This window comes from Choristoneura fumiferana, chromosome 12 (assembly GCF_025370935.1).
Source record: "Choristoneura fumiferana chromosome 12, NRCan_CFum_1, whole genome shotgun sequence".
NCBI lineage: Eukaryota > Metazoa > Arthropoda > Insecta > Lepidoptera > Tortricidae > Choristoneura > Choristoneura fumiferana.
In genome coordinates, this window is record NC_133483.1 from 7188812 (window position 1) to 7207402 (window position 18591).

The 18591-nt window shown below is 35.8% G+C and overlaps 2 protein-coding genes across 2 annotated transcripts; one reads left to right on the top strand and one right to left on the bottom strand.

Moving 5' to 3' along the window:
* Nucleotides 1–7171: 7171 nt before the first annotated feature.
* On the bottom strand, nt 7172–12003 carry Rheb (Ras homolog enriched in brain). The gene is made up of 5 exons (XM_074095119.1): nt 11853–12003; nt 11703–11774; nt 11194–11401; nt 8680–8809; nt 7172–8532 (listed from the first exon to the last, which is right to left on the bottom strand). The coding sequence occupies exons 1-5, from the start codon at nt 11899–11901 to the stop codon at nt 8440–8442; spliced, it is 552 nt and encodes a 183-aa protein (XP_073951220.1). The 5' UTR covers nt 11902–12003; the 3' UTR covers nt 7172–8439.
* Nucleotides 12004–13097: 1094 nt separating this feature from the next.
* On the top strand, nt 13098–18569 carry Vta1 (vesicle trafficking 1). Its single transcript, XM_074095120.1, has 5 exons — nt 13098–13243; nt 13479–13680; nt 14812–14962; nt 15241–15398; nt 17782–18569. Exons 2-5 carry the CDS (start codon nt 13503–13505, stop codon nt 18225–18227), a joined length of 933 nt encoding a protein of 310 aa, XP_073951221.1. The 5' UTR covers nt 13098–13243; nt 13479–13502; the 3' UTR covers nt 18228–18569.
* Nucleotides 18570–18591: the final 22 nt, after the last annotated feature.

Genomic DNA, 18591 nt, shown 5'->3' on the forward strand with positions numbered 1-18591 from the left:
CAGCATGACATTAATATAGTGACAGTATGCAATAGACACTGTAGGTATTTAGTTTAATACTACATTAGCCGAAACCGAAACCGAATATTCGGTTTTTTTCTGATTTCAGCCGAAACCGAAACCGAAACCGATATTTTTGAAGACGTATCAAAATATTCAAAATTACTGTACAAATCGTAAGGAAAAGGTTATTGCAAGAATTTCTTATATGAGAACTGTTACTTTTTATGTTAAACCAAATAAAAAACGTTTATTTTTAATGAAAATAGATATAATTAGAGGTAAATTATGAAATTTTAAACCAAATAAAATCAAATCTTTAAAATTTTAAACAAAGTTACCTAATTAATATAATACCTGGGCAAAGCCAATTGCAAGATAAATCACAGCTTAAACATAAATCAACTTTTACATAAATTATAGTATTATCACAGTAATCAGAGATCTTTGAACAAAGTTTTAGAATAATACCTCGAGTGACGAAGTCAAACATTGCAAGATAAATCACAGCATTCATGCTACTTTCACATAAATCACTAATGCACTAATTCGCGGCATAGGTATAATATTATTCAAAACAAACAACCTATTCTTATCACGTCTAAACTAAATTCATATCAAACTTATTGTTCATTAATAACAGCATAAAATTCAGTAACAGATTCTAAAAGGTAAATAATAATTGAATAAATAAACAACACTAATCATATTTTGTCGCGCGCCACGTGGTTCACAAACAAACGTCACAAACTGCATGCATACTACTGTCGCTGGTCCCGGCTGGGAGTGGCACGGCCGCCGATGCATTACCTATACCTACCCGGCCGAGCGCGCCCGAATTAAACCGAGCGCTCCCGATGCGAGAGCCGCGAAGTAATTTCGGCCCGGCCGAAGGCTACGGCCGGATTCTGGCCGAAACCGAAACTTCGGCCGAAATCACTTTTTTGGCCGAAACCGAAACCGAAACTTCGGTCGGACACTAATTGATTTGCACTATCTAAGCCATGCCTACATTACATATAAGTACCTTTAAATATCATTAGTAATACCGTACTTTGCCTTCTGGCCCCAACATTGCCTGATTCGATTTAGAGTCGATAACTTAGCACTCTTATAGGTTTTAAACTTTCATCTACACGGGAATTATTATTACGGGGGGATAAAAGTTTAAAAACCTAGAAAGGTGCTAGTTATAGAGTCAGGCAATGTTTGGGCCAGAGGGCAAAGTTGAAGCAGTTCACGTAGCACCACTTATTAGGGTTTTGGAGAGTCAGTCCTGTGTATCTTACGCACACATTGACGCGTGCACAGACGTCGTCGTGCCTATGTAAATTCAAGAAAGCGTATTTTGTACGGCGTGGCCGCCGTGTCAGGCACACCGGGGATAATAACAAAAACAGAGGCTCTATAGATCAAGATTGGTTTTTTGGAATCTTTTTGTATTTTTCATTTCAATTCCAAATTTTTTGTTACTTTTACGGTCATCCCGTAAAACCTATATCGAAAATACAAACTGAAATATAGATGCACAGAAAAACCAGAAAAATAAGACCAGCGCTGGGAATCGAACCCAGGTCCTCGCTCCCACCAGCTCGTTCCAGCAGGGCTACTACGAAACTCGAAACTCGAAGTTCGTGTCGTTCGGTCCCTCTGACACTTGTACTATTTAATACGAGAGCGAGAGGGACGATACGACACGAACTTCGAGTTTCGTAGTAGTCCTGCTGGTCGCTCTATAGATCACCGGTAATTGGATCAAATCAAAACTTAACTTTTGTTTTTTTTTTTCTAACAAACTTAATCGTAAATTCAATGTAAGTAAGTACATAATTAATTATATCAATTCAGGAATCGTGGAAGCTGCTCTAACGATTTTGAAGAAACGTACTACCTATGTGGGTGCTTTCGGAGTCGAACAATGCGTTAGCTTGATTTTATTCGCCTAAGATTAGCCGGGATTAAGTATTTTCTTAGGCAGGCAGGTTGTTTGCAGAGCGAACTATAATAAAACTAATAGGTAGGTATGTGAGGGGAGACTGCAATAGAAGAGATCTCTCTCCAAACAGGTGTTATGCTTGGGGACCGAAGTCAAAAGGGTGAGTTTCAGTGGTTATATTATGTAAAATATACGCGTCCGAGTTGTGAATGGCCGCGATGTAGAAAACAGTTGGAGTTTCTATATGTGCTCACTAGATGGCGCTAGGAGTCGCTACAGCTACAGGAACCATCGGCCAATAAGTGGTCTATCAATTTTTAAACAAGTTCCTATCAAATGAATATGTCGCTAAAGTCGAACTTTCAAGTTGACAGACACGTTTATTGGCATTATTGTTTTATGACATGCAATCGATTATCAACTTTTGGGTGATAGACCACAAATTTGGCTGATGGTACAATCAAAACCGTTTAAAGGTGCGACCAAACTTTAAAGAAGTGATTTAACTGTCATTGTCATAATAAAACTATATGTTTCAGCAGCTGTTTAATATAACATAATTATAGTTGACTATTTACAAATGAAAAACTATAAATAACATGTATCACCACAGATATAGTTTAACACACAAATCGGTGATAGGTATCAGTATTACGGACAGTTATCAACAAGATAGCTAAATATGCACTAGGTATCTATTATAAAATGTAGTAGAGCTAAAATACAAAACAATAAAGCAGTTTTGTTTGTGTTGGGCAACAAAAGTAGTTTCTTTCAAGGAATTGTCACACCGGATGTGTATCATGCGTCCTCATATTAAGTCTTATGCGCATCGGACCGCGAGACGCAGAACCGTAGGTACATTACATACCTGGCATGACAAGTCCCTTAACAACTTTAGATACAATATTGCGCAAACCAAGCAAACCACCAACGTATTATTATGGGTTACATAAGATTTTTTGTTTTAATTCTGAACATGAACACATTTTTTTTTTAGAATAGCAGACAAATGAGCAGACGGCTCACCTGATGTTAAGTGATTACCGTCGCCCATAGACATCCGCAGCACCGTCAGGACTACAGATGCGTTGCCGGCTTTTATTTAATTGTGAAAACTCCCACTCCTATCAGCATATAAAGGTGAACAGTGCAAGGAAAACTGAGAAATACCGCAGCAACGTCTCAAAACGAAGAGACATATCGCTGCTTTTGATTGGTCGGTAAATACGGAAAAATCACCGTGATTTAGGCAAAAAAATGTTTTGTAAATGTACCTTATTTAAAAGGCACTATAGTCCATATTTTAATAAATTATTATTTGTAGGCCTAGCCTAGAGTGAAAAAGTAACAGGAAAAGATATTAAGACTACATTACCTACTGGCTTAAACAGAGTTGATTTGTAAAAATAGAATATATGTAGGAAAAAATACGCAAAGATACCAAAATAGCTGCAAAATTAAGTTTTTGGGAATAGGACAACTGCGAAACCCTAGATTGTGCCTGGCCTGGTCGGCCAAGCATTTTGCCGGTTAATAAGAGGCATTGAACTAATCAATTCAATTTAAATAATCCATATGATGAGATTGCAAGGTCTTCCCAAGGAAAGTTCAAATATAGTTCAAACCTACGTTATTAGTCGAACTAATTTATAAAATACTTGGCAGTGGTAAACATTTAAATCTAAATAGTAAAGTTATGAATAATTTCACCTACTTATTTACGACCCAATTCATTTCTCCGAACACACTCGTTGAAATCACCATCGAGATGTTCAAACTTCCTGTTCACTCACGCCTTTATGTAAATTCGATTTATATTATTTAGCGGGATTAGGCGTAAACTCAAAAAATCATCAGTCGATCAAGCATACACGACCATACCTATCCGATGAATCCTTCTTCTACATCCTTCTTCTACCTGACCGCAGAATATATGTAATACATAACATAATATAGGCGTACTATTACATATTCTGAGACTGGGTCATCTATCAAACGCCAATTTCGATTTTGTTATCAAACACTATTTGTTATACTTATAAGGTAAAAAAAAACAAAGGGACAAAAGGGGGGGGGAGGGGTTCATAGCGTTACGTGCACATCCATCAGAGAAGGTCTACTCCCAACTTCAAATTGCGAATAGTGCCCAATGGAAAGAGAGGCCTGCGGAGGTGTACGAAAAAGCGGATGCAAATGAAATCCAACAATAGGAAAGCAGCGCTGAGCGAGGCTACAAAAACGGGAAGTAATCCTATTGGTTTTGTTTCCGCACACCGCTTCACCTCCTCGCATCTGGTAGATGCCGAGCCTTATGGCGAAATATTTCTAAGTGCTATCCGATATTTTATACTATGTATCCAATTTATATTATTCTCACGCCATATTTGATACTAAACAGAACGACAGCTTTATCACGTTTTATCCTACTGTACATATAACAATTCGTCTTTGGACTACCTACTGTGCGCATACTATTATACCATTAACTACTTCATTGCTCTTAGTTTTGCCCATTCATCTGAGTTCAAAATATTTATCTACAGAAAAATACGGAACAAAATACACCAACTAAAACAAAAACAATCTCGACAGTACGATCTCTGCAAACGAAATTATATAGTTGATCCTTAATTTATGGTACTTATGCACTTAAATTAAACACAGGTAGCCGCAATTTGTCTTAGTGTAGCCACTAAGATAAATACCCCATACTTTTTATGTCGCTCAGTGTATCTTTTTTAAGTGAAACGCATTTACATTGAATAATAAGCGTTGTTTGTTATGTTAACCATTCAGATAGAATACAAATCTATAGCCAGTTTGATATTACGATCTGGGGTTCCACGATTTTAATAAAATCTCACACAATACCCACATACCCTAGAAATACAACTAGCCGACATAAACTAAAAGTCACAATAAAAATATGTATGTGCTAAAAACTTAAAACAATATTGCAATCATACATAAAGGTAAGCACCTTATTACAGTTACATAGCATTTTATCTATAATCAAGCAGACATTTTAGGTAGGTACCTAAAATATTAAGTAAACAATACAAACAAATATTCCATTTGGTTTCGTTTTCATAAATAACTAAATATACAGTAGGTACCTACAGCTAACCATAATTACAATAATGTCGGTTAAAAATGGTTTATCCCTTTCATAACTTTCACTGTAAATAAGCACTTCGCTTTAAATGCAAAATGACGGCAATGATAATGGTGCTACAGTTAAATTATTATGAAAGGTACAAACACAATTTTATGCTTACATCAAAACTTTTGTATAATATTATACATAAAATCAATATTTTTTCATGTAGGTAGTTAATAAAACTACACTTCCTTAAATATGAATACTTTATCAGAATTCAACACAAATCATAATTAGTTACAAATTTCCAATTCAATAAATCAATTATTGCTAATCTACTTCTAAAGCTGATTCATCTATTAATTGAAAATAAATATACATGTATACCCAAATCCACCAAATTAAAAATAATTCAAAATAGAATAAGCATTTAGAAAATTAACTTAAAATCAAAACTTAATTTTTGGATCAAATTATTATTGTTAGACAGAAATAATTTAAAAAATGTAGAATATGATCGGCATCATGATATGCAGTGATTAGTATGATACAGATATATGTTTCAAACAAATATATTTATTTAGTATTGTATAACTCTTGACTCAGAGGGGTCAATGTCTTATCTAATGAGTTATCTGTAAGTGACTTCAATAAGAGTTATGCATCAAAACAATTAACAATCTTCATTTGCTTTAGGTTTACAATATATGTAGAGCTTGATTTATTAGAGAACTGTTAGGTACAGCTATTATTTTTTAATTTATAAGTTTTAAGCAACATACCACAACACCTATAAATTCTAAATTAAATGCAATCTTTCATAAAACAGAGCTACAACTACGTAAAATATTTCATTTAATGCAATATGTACAGTTTAAACATAATAATATTGATGCTTGAAAGGCAAAATTAATAGACCAAAATGTATTTTTGGGTTAGTTAAAGGCGAAAACGGGCCCTTATGTAATAGTGGGCAGCATCACTCCTGGTTGCCCGCTATTAACTCCGGACTACAGCTCTATGGCGTGCAGTGCAAGGCAAGGACAAACCACCATACTATTTTCCCAAGAATGTCGTCATGACTGTACACACTACTAATCCTCATCGCACAACCTCCTTCTACACGAGAAATAATACGTTACATGTCCAGTACAACATGCAGGTTGTAGGACCTTGTGCAAGGTCCACCCGGATTGCTACCACCATCTTGCTCGCTAATCTTGCCGTGAAGCAGCAGTGCTTGCACTGTTGTGTTTCGGCGTGAAGAGTAAGACAGCCGGTGAAATTAATGGCACGTGAGGTATTCCATCTTAGGCCTCTAGGCTGGCAACGCGTCTGCAATACCCCTGGTGTTGCTGATGTTTATGGGCGGTGGTGATCTCTTACCATCAGGAGACCCACTTTCTCGTTTTCCACCCAGTCGAATAAAAAAACAAAAAATCTTCAGACTGCTGTTAAAGCTCCCAAGCCATTAACACACGGCGGCCACGCCGTACAAAATTAGCGTTCTTGAATCTACATAGGCACGGCGATGTCTGTACACTAGTGATGTAACGAATGTCATTTTTTGAACATTCGCGAATGCGAATGCGAATATTTGCTACCGACATTCGAGAATGCGAATATTCAGTTTTTCGTTTTGGTGGCAAATTGTCTCTGGCAGTCTCGTTCGAACGAAGTGCGTTCCGTTTGTACTTTGTTCCGAGAATTACCCAGTTTATACGAACGCATCGCAAAGTAAACAAATAAATAATACCAAATGATTAAGTGAAGACTGATTATGTGATTACGAGATTAAGTTATTTTTTTGTATAAAAAACATAACAAATGAATGTATTTTGATTTTATTAACCTATCTATTATCTAATAATGACCTAAATACTACTAAATAATAAATCTACTAGCTAACTTAAATAATATTTTTATATTATAAAAAAAGACCGCCTCGAATCGTTCCTGGCGCAAAGGTGCCCAACACTCTTGCCGCGTTCCCGCGTTGAACGGCGATAGATAGCCTTTGCATCAAGAACGACTCGGAGCGAGAGTCTAATCCCCGGTCCCGCAGCCGAAATCTAATAATTGTATTTTTTTCTGATATTGATATTCGCAGAAATTTTGCGAATGCGCATATACAAAAATATGCGAATATTCGCGAATGCGAATGCGATTATTCGTTACATCACTACGGTACACGCGTCAATGTGTGCGTAAGATACACAGGGCTGACTATCGCAAAACCCTAATAAGTGCTATTAAGTACTAATGATATTTAAAGGTACTTATATGTAGGTATGGCTTAGATAGTGCAAATCAATGTAATCGTTTATCTTACCTATTTATTTAATCCTAATTAACATGTGTCTGCTGTGTATTTAAGTATTATTATTTTCAATTACAAACTTAAACGAATTATTCGGTAGGTAGTTATTTCATTTATTAATCGCGATAATTTCAGAAATCATTATTTATTTAGAAAAAGGAATTAGGTAGGGTGCCGTTACCATTTCGCAAAATTATTGCTCCCTAACTTAGTGCCGTGCGGCCGACATAACATCGCCTTCGCGTTGCGCACCCGACTGCTTTCCTGCGGTTTTCCTGCAATCTGCGCTTGAGGAGTGGGGTAACTCGAACCGGTGCGGGGGGCGGAGCGTGGCCATTCTGTACGTTAGTACTATTATATATTCTGTACCACTGTAGTGCTTCAGGTATGTTCACGGAGGCGCGAACGTCAGTTTGTCAGGGTTTGATGCCATCAGGCGCAAAAGAATCGCCTCGTTGCTAAGACGTGTGAGGAATAGTAGTAACGGCACTCTGAACATGTTGGGTGGACGTCTTGATTGCTCTATGTTGATGTACTGGGTGGGCATTTGTACGGGGCGGTCACATCAATAACTTTTTTTGTTGTTTGTTGATTGCATAATGTATACTAACATCTAGTATGTAAGTTATCGCTACTGTTTCTGTTACTAACACGATGTGGATTTCGCATTTGAAATGTTTTTATTTATTATAACACCTGCTCTGTCAAGAATGTAGCAACTTAGAAGTAGAAGAAGTTTTTCTCTTAGGTTGTGTTTGTGATGCTGAATACTTTGAAAAAGGGCTGCTAAGTCAAACATTCATCTCATCAGGCTTTACTAATTTTGTCTTTCAAATCAGTTTACTCAAAAAGAAACAGAGCCCATAAGACGCTGCAGTTACTGGCTAGTAACTATCATTAACACCGGTCAATCAAACTCTGAGGTAAGAGCATTTAAGCGTAAATCTTATGCAAAAATGTACAGGCCTATGCTCACACATTTATGCTTTAATTGCATTCATAAGACCTCGGCATAATCTAAAATTAGATCTAGTTCACTTCTGCTTAAGTAAAAAGCACATTGTTTAGTAAAATGTTCCATTAACACAAAACACACCCACTACTGCTTTCTTTTATGTGACCGTCGGACCGCTCTATCTCCAGCAATATGGCATGGAACAAATCAGCAACTGACTGTAATCACACATTTAAAAATTTCAAGTGAGAATTAAAAAAACCATTGATCATGAGATAGTCTCTTTTATAATGTTAAGGTCATAATGTAATTTAATTTCAATATTACAGAACTTTTAATAGGAAATTTAATGTTAAATATGTTACCTCATTTCTTTTAGCACTGGTTTCCACAAATGCAGCCTTCCACTTCTCTGCAAGTCTCTTCCCCTCATCTGTGCTGATTTTTCTCTCGAGATGGAGATCTGTTTTGTTTCCAACTAATACTATGGGAACACTGAAAAAGAAACAATGGTTTAAAACCGAACATAGGATATATTGATGGAACAAAAATGGGTAGCAAAGATTGACATATCGATCGACGGTTAAAAGGCTAATTGATTTAAGCGCCATTTTGGGTGATATTGAGTTATATACATCATTAGAATCAGCGAATTTTTCCGCGTCGTTTTAGCCGGGTTTGAGCACAGAATAAGTAATAGTACAAGTACAGAAGGTTCTCTCTTTTGATGTTGACGAAAGCCGCCATTTTATATGCCTACGTAACTTGGTTTAGGATAGGGTTGTAAATCACTAAAAAAATAATACACATATAACTTCAGAGTAAATTCGGACAAGTACTTAAGTTTTCTAGTACTTTTAAATTGACCGCCTACAATCTCCGACGGTCACAAAATGGATAATTGTACAAGGTCGCGTGCCGAATGCGTCGTCGGCTGCCTCAAAGGTTTTGTACACCCGCAGGGCATTGGTAAATCGCGAATTACCTAGGTCTGTTCTTTTGTCGCACTCGCACTTAATATGGTTTCGAACAGAATTGGGTTAGATAGTGTAATGTCATGTACAGAATAGAAAATAGTAAGAATGTTAGTGTTGCAATTAATTAGATTTTCAACTGTTTCAGCGCTCAAACTGGACAATTTAAATATATACCTTCTCCTCATCCCAAAAATCGAAACACCATTCCATTTCATATCATCATATCTATCATTTCATGATAGATATTCCAATATCCTCACGAAAATCACACAGCTACACGTAGCGTTACACGGCGCGACTAGTTCGAGCGAAACTGCGAGCGTGCATGCCGGGTGGTGCTCATAGCGAGTTAACCCACGCCGGCGTGGGGTGTTTTGATACTAGGGCTGTAAAAGTAACGAAAACCTTGGTACCCGTATAATAATAATAATAAATATCATGGGACATATATATATAACGCAACGCAACGCGTATATATATATATTCGTTACTTTATACAACGCAAAACCGAACTGTATCTGTATCGGAGTGCGCCGCGCCTGGTTCGAGTTAAATTTGAGCACTATTTTGGCACTTGGCTCCATCGAAAATTTGGGTATCATTCCGGTTTACTGGAGATTCAAGTGTAGCGAATTTGGTTGCTTTTTTTAGAGCATGTATATTTATTTATTTTAAACTAAATTAACTTAAGCCGTTTATCCTCGGATCGGATGGAAAAAATGGCATCAACATTTGAATTGTTTTTACTTGATCATATAAAATTAAACATAGGATGTTAATTCATTCTGCTTTAACCAAAAATTTTAATGCATGTATAACTTAAATCATTTTGCTTTCTCATCTCAACAATATTCTTCTCACTTGAATCAATCTTACCTGAACTAGTATATGAAATAATTTGTCTTGTGCTAATTTTCCTTAACCTCTTTTTAGTCTTTTTGTCCCTTGATTCCTTTATATTAGTTTATTATTTATACTAAACATCATACTAAAATTGGTTTATTCTTTAACCTAGCAATAAAAATTGGCATTTAAATTACATGCAAATGAACACAAATCAACACAGGTAGGTATTTGAAATTAAAACAATTTATTATTAATTCTACTTTAATTTGAGTCATATTTACTTGAACAGTTTCCAACTAAGTGAGCGGCTCATTTATCCATAAACAGTTTACAACTAGGTGGGTGTTATGAACCATTTATCCATGAACAGTTTCTTTCTACTTAGTGAGCGACTTAAATCATTTATTCTTGATCTATTAAAGAAGTGTACATAAACTTAAACCATTTTGCTTTGAATATATAAATCATAATCATGCACTTAGATCTTTCTGCCCTGATCAGAGAATTGTGAAAAATGGCTCAAGTTACATCTAACTTCGTAAAAAACGATATTTTATCTGTTTTATATATATATATCTAAAATAAGCAAAAAATATGCCGCTTTATGATTGACTTAAATTTTTATAAAGTATTTTCCGAACAGTGATTTTTAAAAATCTTTAAAACACTCCTGTGAAGTTTACAAAATGGCGCTTGATTCAAATAGCCTTTTAACCGTCTATATTATTACATCCTTTTTAACCTGTTCCATAGGCACCACAAAAAGCCGTCATGATGCCTATGGCACGATTTTCAACTGTTGTGTTTTGCCGGCTGTGGTGTTCGAAAGGTTCATATTGCTTTGCATAAAAAGTAGTCTGGGGTAATTTAGAACATTGTAGTTTTCTATTAGTGTTTTTTTATTGGTGCAGTAGTTTGTGACAAAATCCCCATACACAAAGTTTTTCTTGACTAAAGTATATTTTAAAAGTTGTCCAAGATTCCAATCTAAGTTACATTAAATTAACTAGTAAGCCAGACTAAAATATTGTTGCTGTATAGTATTCATTTACTTACTGTATCTTTCCTACCATGTCAAGTAATTTATCATAAATTACTTGTACAATTTGAAAGCTTTTACTAGAGTTGATGGAGTAGACCAGGACATATCCATGGAAGTCCATGCTATACTGAAGTGGGAATATGCTGAACTCATCTTGACCAGCTGTATCCACCAGCTTTACTTCATACTCCGTTGAGTTTAGGCGGATAAACTTCGTAAAAGCTTTGAACAAGTAACAAAAGAGACTATGTGAGTGATATCAGGCGCATACAGTACATATCAATAATGCAGTGGCGTAACTATAGGGTGGCAGGGCTGGCGAAATACCACGGGCCTCCGAACCAAGAGGGCCCCGGCCTAAGAGGTCGCGAGCTCAGGAATATTTTTTAACATTGTACCTGAGTATTTTATTGTAATAACAGCAATATTACGCAGCAAAACCGTAAACAAATAATATCAACATTGAAGCATCAAAAATGAAATTATACGTGGTACAAAGCAATGATCGTTTTTAATTACTTACTATTTTCAATGGTCGGGTCATAAGAATCAACAAATTGTCCTTCTACAAATTGAATAATTAGCGAGGATTTACCTGCAACATTTTTTTGATATAAATTAATTATACGTCAAAACGATGTAAGACGCAAAAATTTTGGAACGTGCACATTACCAACAGATCTGTATCCCATCATTGCGATTTTTCTTTGCTTGGATGGCATGTTGAATAACTGTAATTTATAAAATTTATTACGAATCGTGGTTTTATCAGATCACAAAAATGCTGTACTAAAACAGACTAAAACAATCACGCATTTGCTACTTCACTTGACTTTGAAGTTTGTTTTTTTTTATTATTTATTATTCTTTCCTCTTGGGGAAAAGGCAAAGGTTAAACACCATACAGCCAAGTCTTCATTATATTTTTTTTCTTCTTTTGGTAGTTTTAGTAAGGCCAGATAGAGGCCAAGTCTTCAGTTAATTGATTAGGCATGAGCCAAGTCTTCAGGTCATGGCAGTATACACACTCTCATCTATGGGTCATGGTTTATAAAGGCTTCAAGCCTCATCTTCAGTTGCTTTGAAGTTTGATTTGAACTTGATTGACGTGACGTTGGCGTTCTAAAACCTATTTCTGTCACGAACCGAAATGAGATAATATTGCAGAACTTGGTTTTAATTTACAAATCAAAAGTAAATTTAAAATGTAATAAATTCGGTAAAAAGTTTAGTAATTCGCTTCAAATCCAAATTTTTTTATTTAAGAAAGAGTTGGCTTTGCATCTTAATGTACCCAACTGAAAGCATTCTGCTCATCCGGTCCGGTCCGGTCCAAGCGACATTAAAATGAGCAATGCCAGCAATACCATACAATACAGCTTAAAGGCCACTATTCAAAGGAATAATAATAGCATAATACTATACATGACATGAATTCGGCCTTATGGCCTTATATAAAATAGTTTACATATCCGTCAAGGTCTTTTTGGTCAAGGTACTTTACATTTTCATATCACAGTACAGTGCGAATAAAAAAAGATAACACAAGACACTGGGTACGTTCCACTAAACGCCCGCAACGAATGTATCACCCTCTTTGTCGTTTTCGCCTGAGGCCAGTGGTCGTGGTTGGAAATAAATTTTACTTGAATCTATGCGAAATATTTACTTACAATTCCATAGCACGTTTTAACCATACCACTATATTGCAAGCGTTCAGCGTTCAAGATATGCGTTGCACTTAAAATATTCGCTTACACGACAACGCCCGCGGCCTTTTTACGTTATTTAGCGAAACGGCAGTTTCAGCTGTCGTGGTTGAGGAGGGCGTTGAGGACGTCAAGTGGAACGTAGCCACTGACGTCTGACTGAGTCTCACTGACACTTGACTGACAGTGACTTAAAAAAAAATGTACTTACGTCATTCATACGTCAGTTTTTGCAACCTCTGTCTGACGTCATTTCATATAATTGTTATTTTGGGTTTTTTATCAAATTACTGTGTCTAACCCTCTAATCTATTTCGATTATAAATCAAGTATAATTCGGCATTAAAAACATAAGGTAACATAAAAATAGGATCTTTATCCATAATAGGCTGTTGTTCACTTCACTGTTCTATGTATTTGTTGAAAGAACATCAAGTGTTTCTTTCGTTCCATGTATATTTTTTTATTAAATTATTAATTGCTAATATGTTGAGTTATTTACTATTAAGTTTTTGTAATCTTGTATCTCTTTTTTTAGTAATTACTATTAAAACGTCTTGCATAATTATTTTATTGTTCTCTTTCTTTAGTCATAAGTATAGCAATTCTTCAAAATGGCAAACATTCCCGAGTGCCCGCCCAGTTTGAAGTCAATTCAACATTATTTGAAAGTTGCGTCAGAACATGAGAATAGAGATCCAGTTGTGGCCTATTGGTGCAGGCTTCATGCTTTACAAGTTGGCCTGAAAACAACTACAAAGAAAACACCAGATGAGACAAAGGTTTTAATGTGTAAGGATGTTTAATCTCAATTTATTATTTACTAACATGTCTGCCAGTAAAGATTTTTATCATTTTTTTTTTTTAATATGAGGTACCAATTTTTTTATATGTAAAGATATGTCAGATATGTTAAAAACATGCTCCAAATACAGCAGCGGCGCATATATACTTTGTCATTTTAATTTCCGATTAAATTCTTTCGACTGATTGCAGATACCAGAAAAGGAAAAAAAAAGTTTTTGCTCTTGTCATAAATGATAAGTAAAGGGTGGATGATGGATGCAATATGGTGACGAAAGCATAAGATGCATAAGACTTATTATAAACTTTGATTAATATTTTTTGTAACAAAGTATAAAACAGGCAGACAGACAGACAAACGGACAAAGAGTGATCCTATAAGGGTTCCATTTTTTCCTTTTGAGGTATGGAACCCTAAAAAAAGCAAAAACAAATAGACTGACTGACTTAAAACAATTTTAAAAAACTTAAAAGAAAAAACAAGCCTAGTAAGTAATCTAGAACTCTGTTAAGCTACTTCTAGTTCAACAGTCTGTACCGGTGTCTGGACCCATTTAAAACTGTGGCTTGCTGAAATAATTCCCAGTAAATGGGTTCCAACTGTTAAACTTGAAGTTTATTAACCCGTCGAGCGATTTGGGGGTGCAAAAAGCGCCTAGAAAAATTTGTCCCGAACTGCGATAGACACACTCACTGAGTGCACCTAGCGCATTTTCGGACAGGTTTCCTTAGGCACACACGTGTGTGCCTAAATCGCTGGACGGGTTAACTTCACTACTGGGCTTGTTTTTTTTCTCTTTATGTTTATTAATACATACCATATTCAATAAAAAAAAAAATGAAGATGGTCTGGTATTTTTTTTTCAAGCTTCATTCTCAGTACAGTAGTAACATAATTATCCTCCTTTTAATATTTGTACAGTCAAGGAAACTGAATCACATACCAGGGTGGAACCTTTGTACTACTAGTGTCTTGTTAACATCCCATACATTTGCCACAGAAATTATAGCAAAATTGAATATGAGTTATACTCATATCCTTATCTAGTCATAATGAATAGGCAAATGCCATAAGCAAAATAAAACTTCTTTTTTGTATATCCCTATATATACTTTCAGCTTTGATGGACTGGTTGGAAGAAGCGAAGAAGACATACAAAGATAATGAGGCAGTGACCAATGAGGTCGCAGGACAGGCTCATCTAGAGAACTATGCTTTGAGACTATTCCTTTTTGCTGACAAACAGGATAGGGAACAAAGTTATGGAAAGTAAGACCTATCTGTTACATGTAACTTTTTTATCACAATTCGCAACCTTGTACTTTTTTTCAAATGGCTTGCTGGCTCCATGGATTATAAGTAGCTATCTTATCTAAAAATTGAAGCTTTATGCATGGTAGACCTTGGTCTCCATAAGCTGCTATTTATGACCCTGTGTGCAGCAGCTCTAAATAAAAATCTTCCCAGTTATAGGTAGTTACCTACTTGGTTTTTTTACATGATTGTTTTAGTACATTAAGTTATTTTCAAGTATGAATATTTTCCAGAAATATGGTAAAAGCATTTTACACAGCAGGCATGATTTACGACGTTCTCACTACATTCGGTGATCTGACAGATGAAGCAGCTCAGAATAGGAAATATGCCAAGTGGAAAGCTGCTTACATCCACAACTGTTTGAAGAATGGAGAGGCACCAGTTCCTGGTGAGTTGATATGCCAGACATTAAAGTAGACTAGTTTAACTGGCTGTTTATTGAAATTAACACAAAACACCTGCAAAGAACAATTACTGTTCTATTACTCATTCATTAACTAGCCTTCGCTGCGGCATCTCTTGCATGAATATATGCATAAGTTCTAAATTGGATTTAACCTTTTTATCAATATTCCCAGCCCAGATCTTAAAACTTCTTGGTCTCAAAATACCTAAATTGCAGAATGCCTAATTTTGTTTTCTTATAATACCGGAATCTTAATATGGCTGAATTTCTTCAACTTCAAAATCACTTTCATGGCAAAACAACATATACTTAAAACGGTGTACTGCCGTTTCGGCAGAATATATTTCGCCAAATTTCACTTCCCAAAAAACTTATTGCAGCAGTTTCATTTCCCAAACGAATCTTTAGCATCTTTAGAATATTGCATTTTATTAATTTGGTCAAATTATCTTTTGGCATAATTTTACTTTGTCAAATTTTATTAAGTACGACAAAAGTTTATTAAGCAAACGTTTTCTTTTGGCTAATATTGTATTCCAAAAAAATATTTGTACAAAATGGCATTTCGCACAAACCAACCACAGAAACCAACAGCTACCAGAAAAGTACGTTAGATTCTTATTCATCAAAGGTTAGATTAGGTTAGAACTGCGTCTTCCACAGAAACGAACTGCTATCAGAAAAGTAGACGAGGTTAGATAGACTGCGTCCCCCACAAAAACGAACTGCTACCAGAAAAGTTGGTTAGGTTAGGTTAAAACTGTGTCCCCCGCAAAAACGAACATCTATCAGAAAAGTAGGTTAGGTTAGGTTAGAACTGCGCACCCCAAAGAAACAAACTGCTCCCAGAAAAGTAGGTTATTATGTCATGCGATATTTTGGGAAGAGTACGTTATGCCAAACGATACATTTGACTAAATAATACTTGGTAATATGAAACATGACTAAGTAATTATTTGTGAAACAATAATTTGCCAATAAAAAATAAGTAACTGTAAAATTGCGATAAGTAATAATAATAAATCTTTATTGTTCAAAACACATCTATAATTACAATATGAACCCTGGAGACTGTGTTACTTTTCACTGTGTTACAGTTTCCAGTAGATACCATTATCATGAACATAGATTAATTGTTAAGAACAAACAGACTATCAATTTGGAAAAAAAGAGAGTTACTTACATAAAAAAAAAGTCAATCACCACCACTTGTACGTACATCATATTGTGTGCGTGTGTGTGCGTATGTGGGTGTGTGCTAAATTCAGTGCGCAGAAAGGCTCCTAGATAGGTTTTCAGTCTCGTCATAACCCATCTTACTTAACCATATCCATACAGTCTTTTTAAAGCCATGATTAGAGAATGACTTAATAGCTGTTATTTCTTTTTTAATTTTAAACCTACGATTGGACTTCGGACGTTTAGGGTTAGCTCCGTCGGAAACAGTAAATAAAACGGGACAGTGATCAGTAAGATGATCGAAGACATGTGTGGTCCAAGACTTATTACACTTAACCATAAAATGATCAATGCAAGAGTTTAGGCCAGCGGTAGGTTTATCCGCCCCCTGTAAGAGACCGTAATACAGCATGAGCGTAAGATAGTTGGCTCCCTGGCTGGCGTTCTCTAAATGAATCGGTTGAAGATATCCACTTCAAATTTAAGTTGAAATATTTAATACTTATTTAAGATTTTAATATTTTATTTCAATTATTTAATTCCACCTAAACAAACATAATTAGTTACATTACATTACAAGTTAATAAAAACATATCACCAAAATGTAACCACTAGGTGCAAGTATTTTGAATAAAGATCAATTTTAACGGACATTTTTTAGTGTAAAAAAACATTAAATACAGCGGCTGTGAGTGCTTTATTGAAGTTGGCTTTTGTAAAGTGTGTGTAGTGTGTGTCGGAGGTTTGTGGATCATAAATTGTTATTTAGTCTTAATGCTGCACAAAAAAATAAACCACGGTCTTAGAGACGATTATTATAATTATCGAAGGTTTTATAAAATAGCACTAATAAAATCGCAAATTAATAAGTAGTTAAACATTAAACAACATAGGGTCACGGGCGTTGCCCCTAGCAACTTTATTTTTAGTATTTGTTGTTGTTGCGGCCACTGTAATACATAATCTGTGAAAATTTCAAGTGCCTAGCTATTACGGCTCAAGAGATAGAGCCCTGTGACAGACGGACAGACAGACAGACAGACAGCGGAGTCTCAGTAATAGGGTTCCGTTGGCACCCTTTAGGTACGAAACCCTAAAAACCAGTGTATTAGAATTAGATCTAAGCACAATAAAATATGTACATATTATGTCTAAATTAATCTAAGCATGTTACATCACATTGTAGGGCCGATACAATCTGAAGGAGGCGAACCAGAGGACAGTTTACCTAATGAGGAACCAGCGCCATCTGGTTTAACGCAGGCGCCCGGCTTCACACCCGCGGCGCCCTCGCCCGCCTCGCTGCCGACCGTCCCCAGTAGCTTCAGCAACTCATTACCAGACCCCAACCTGGCTATGCGCGCGGCGTCTCAGCTGCCTCCTGTACCATACACGCCAGACCCTAACCCCGGCGGATTTGTCCCTTACGACCCTTCACAGCAACCAGCACCAACATCATTGTACGGGGACACCACCACAAGCGTGGCCCAGCTGACGCCTGAACAAATCGCAAAAGCGCAGAAGTATTGCAAGTGGGCAAGTAGTGCACTCAACTATGAAGATATCAAAACGGCTATTACAAATCTCACTAACGCCCTAGAATTATTGCATACTGGACGGGATCCTGCTTGAAGAAGTTCATGTAAGACATGTAACAAATTATTATATTTTATTTATGGCTTACAAAATAGGCCCTATATCATAGCTGGTACAAATATAAGCATGCAGACAATACCTTTACTAATATTTTGGTTCCTCTTCTGTTCATCTGTTAAAGATGGGTTGATTTAAGTTACGCAACTTTGGCTTATTCTTAAATGTTTTTTTTTACATAAGAATTTATGCATCGTGTAATTTATATTACCCAAAATACCAAGAGATGTCACTTATCCTTGTATAAATTAGGTTATACCTACCATAATTTAATTAAGTATTATATTAATTTTAATTAAATATATACACAAACAGCTTTAACCGATTCGAGTTTAATTTAAAA

Excerpts from the sequence above, each read along its gene's own strand:
- Rheb (XM_074095119.1), bottom strand. The coding sequence starts at position 11,901 with ATGCCATCCAAGCAAAGAAAAATCGCAATGATGGGATACAGATCTGTT. Across the intron at positions 8,810-11,193 it reads GACATGGTAGGAAAGATACA|TGTTCCCATAGTATTAGTTG; the intron begins GTAAGTAAATGA and ends TTTCTTTTTCAG. Across the intron at positions 8,533-8,679 it reads CCAGTGCTAAAAGAAATGAG|TCAGTTGCTGATTTGTTCCA; the intron begins GTAACATATTTA and ends GTGTGATTACAG.
- Vta1 (XM_074095120.1), top strand. The coding sequence starts at position 13,503 with ATGGCAAACATTCCCGAGTGCCCGCCCAGTTTGAAGTCAATTCAACAT. Across the intron at positions 13,681-14,811 it reads TGAGACAAAGGTTTTAATGT|CTTTGATGGACTGGTTGGAA; the intron begins GTAAGGATGTTT and ends ATATACTTTCAG. Across the intron at positions 15,399-17,781 it reads TGGAGAGGCACCAGTTCCTG|GGCCGATACAATCTGAAGGA; the intron begins GTGAGTTGATAT and ends ATCACATTGTAG.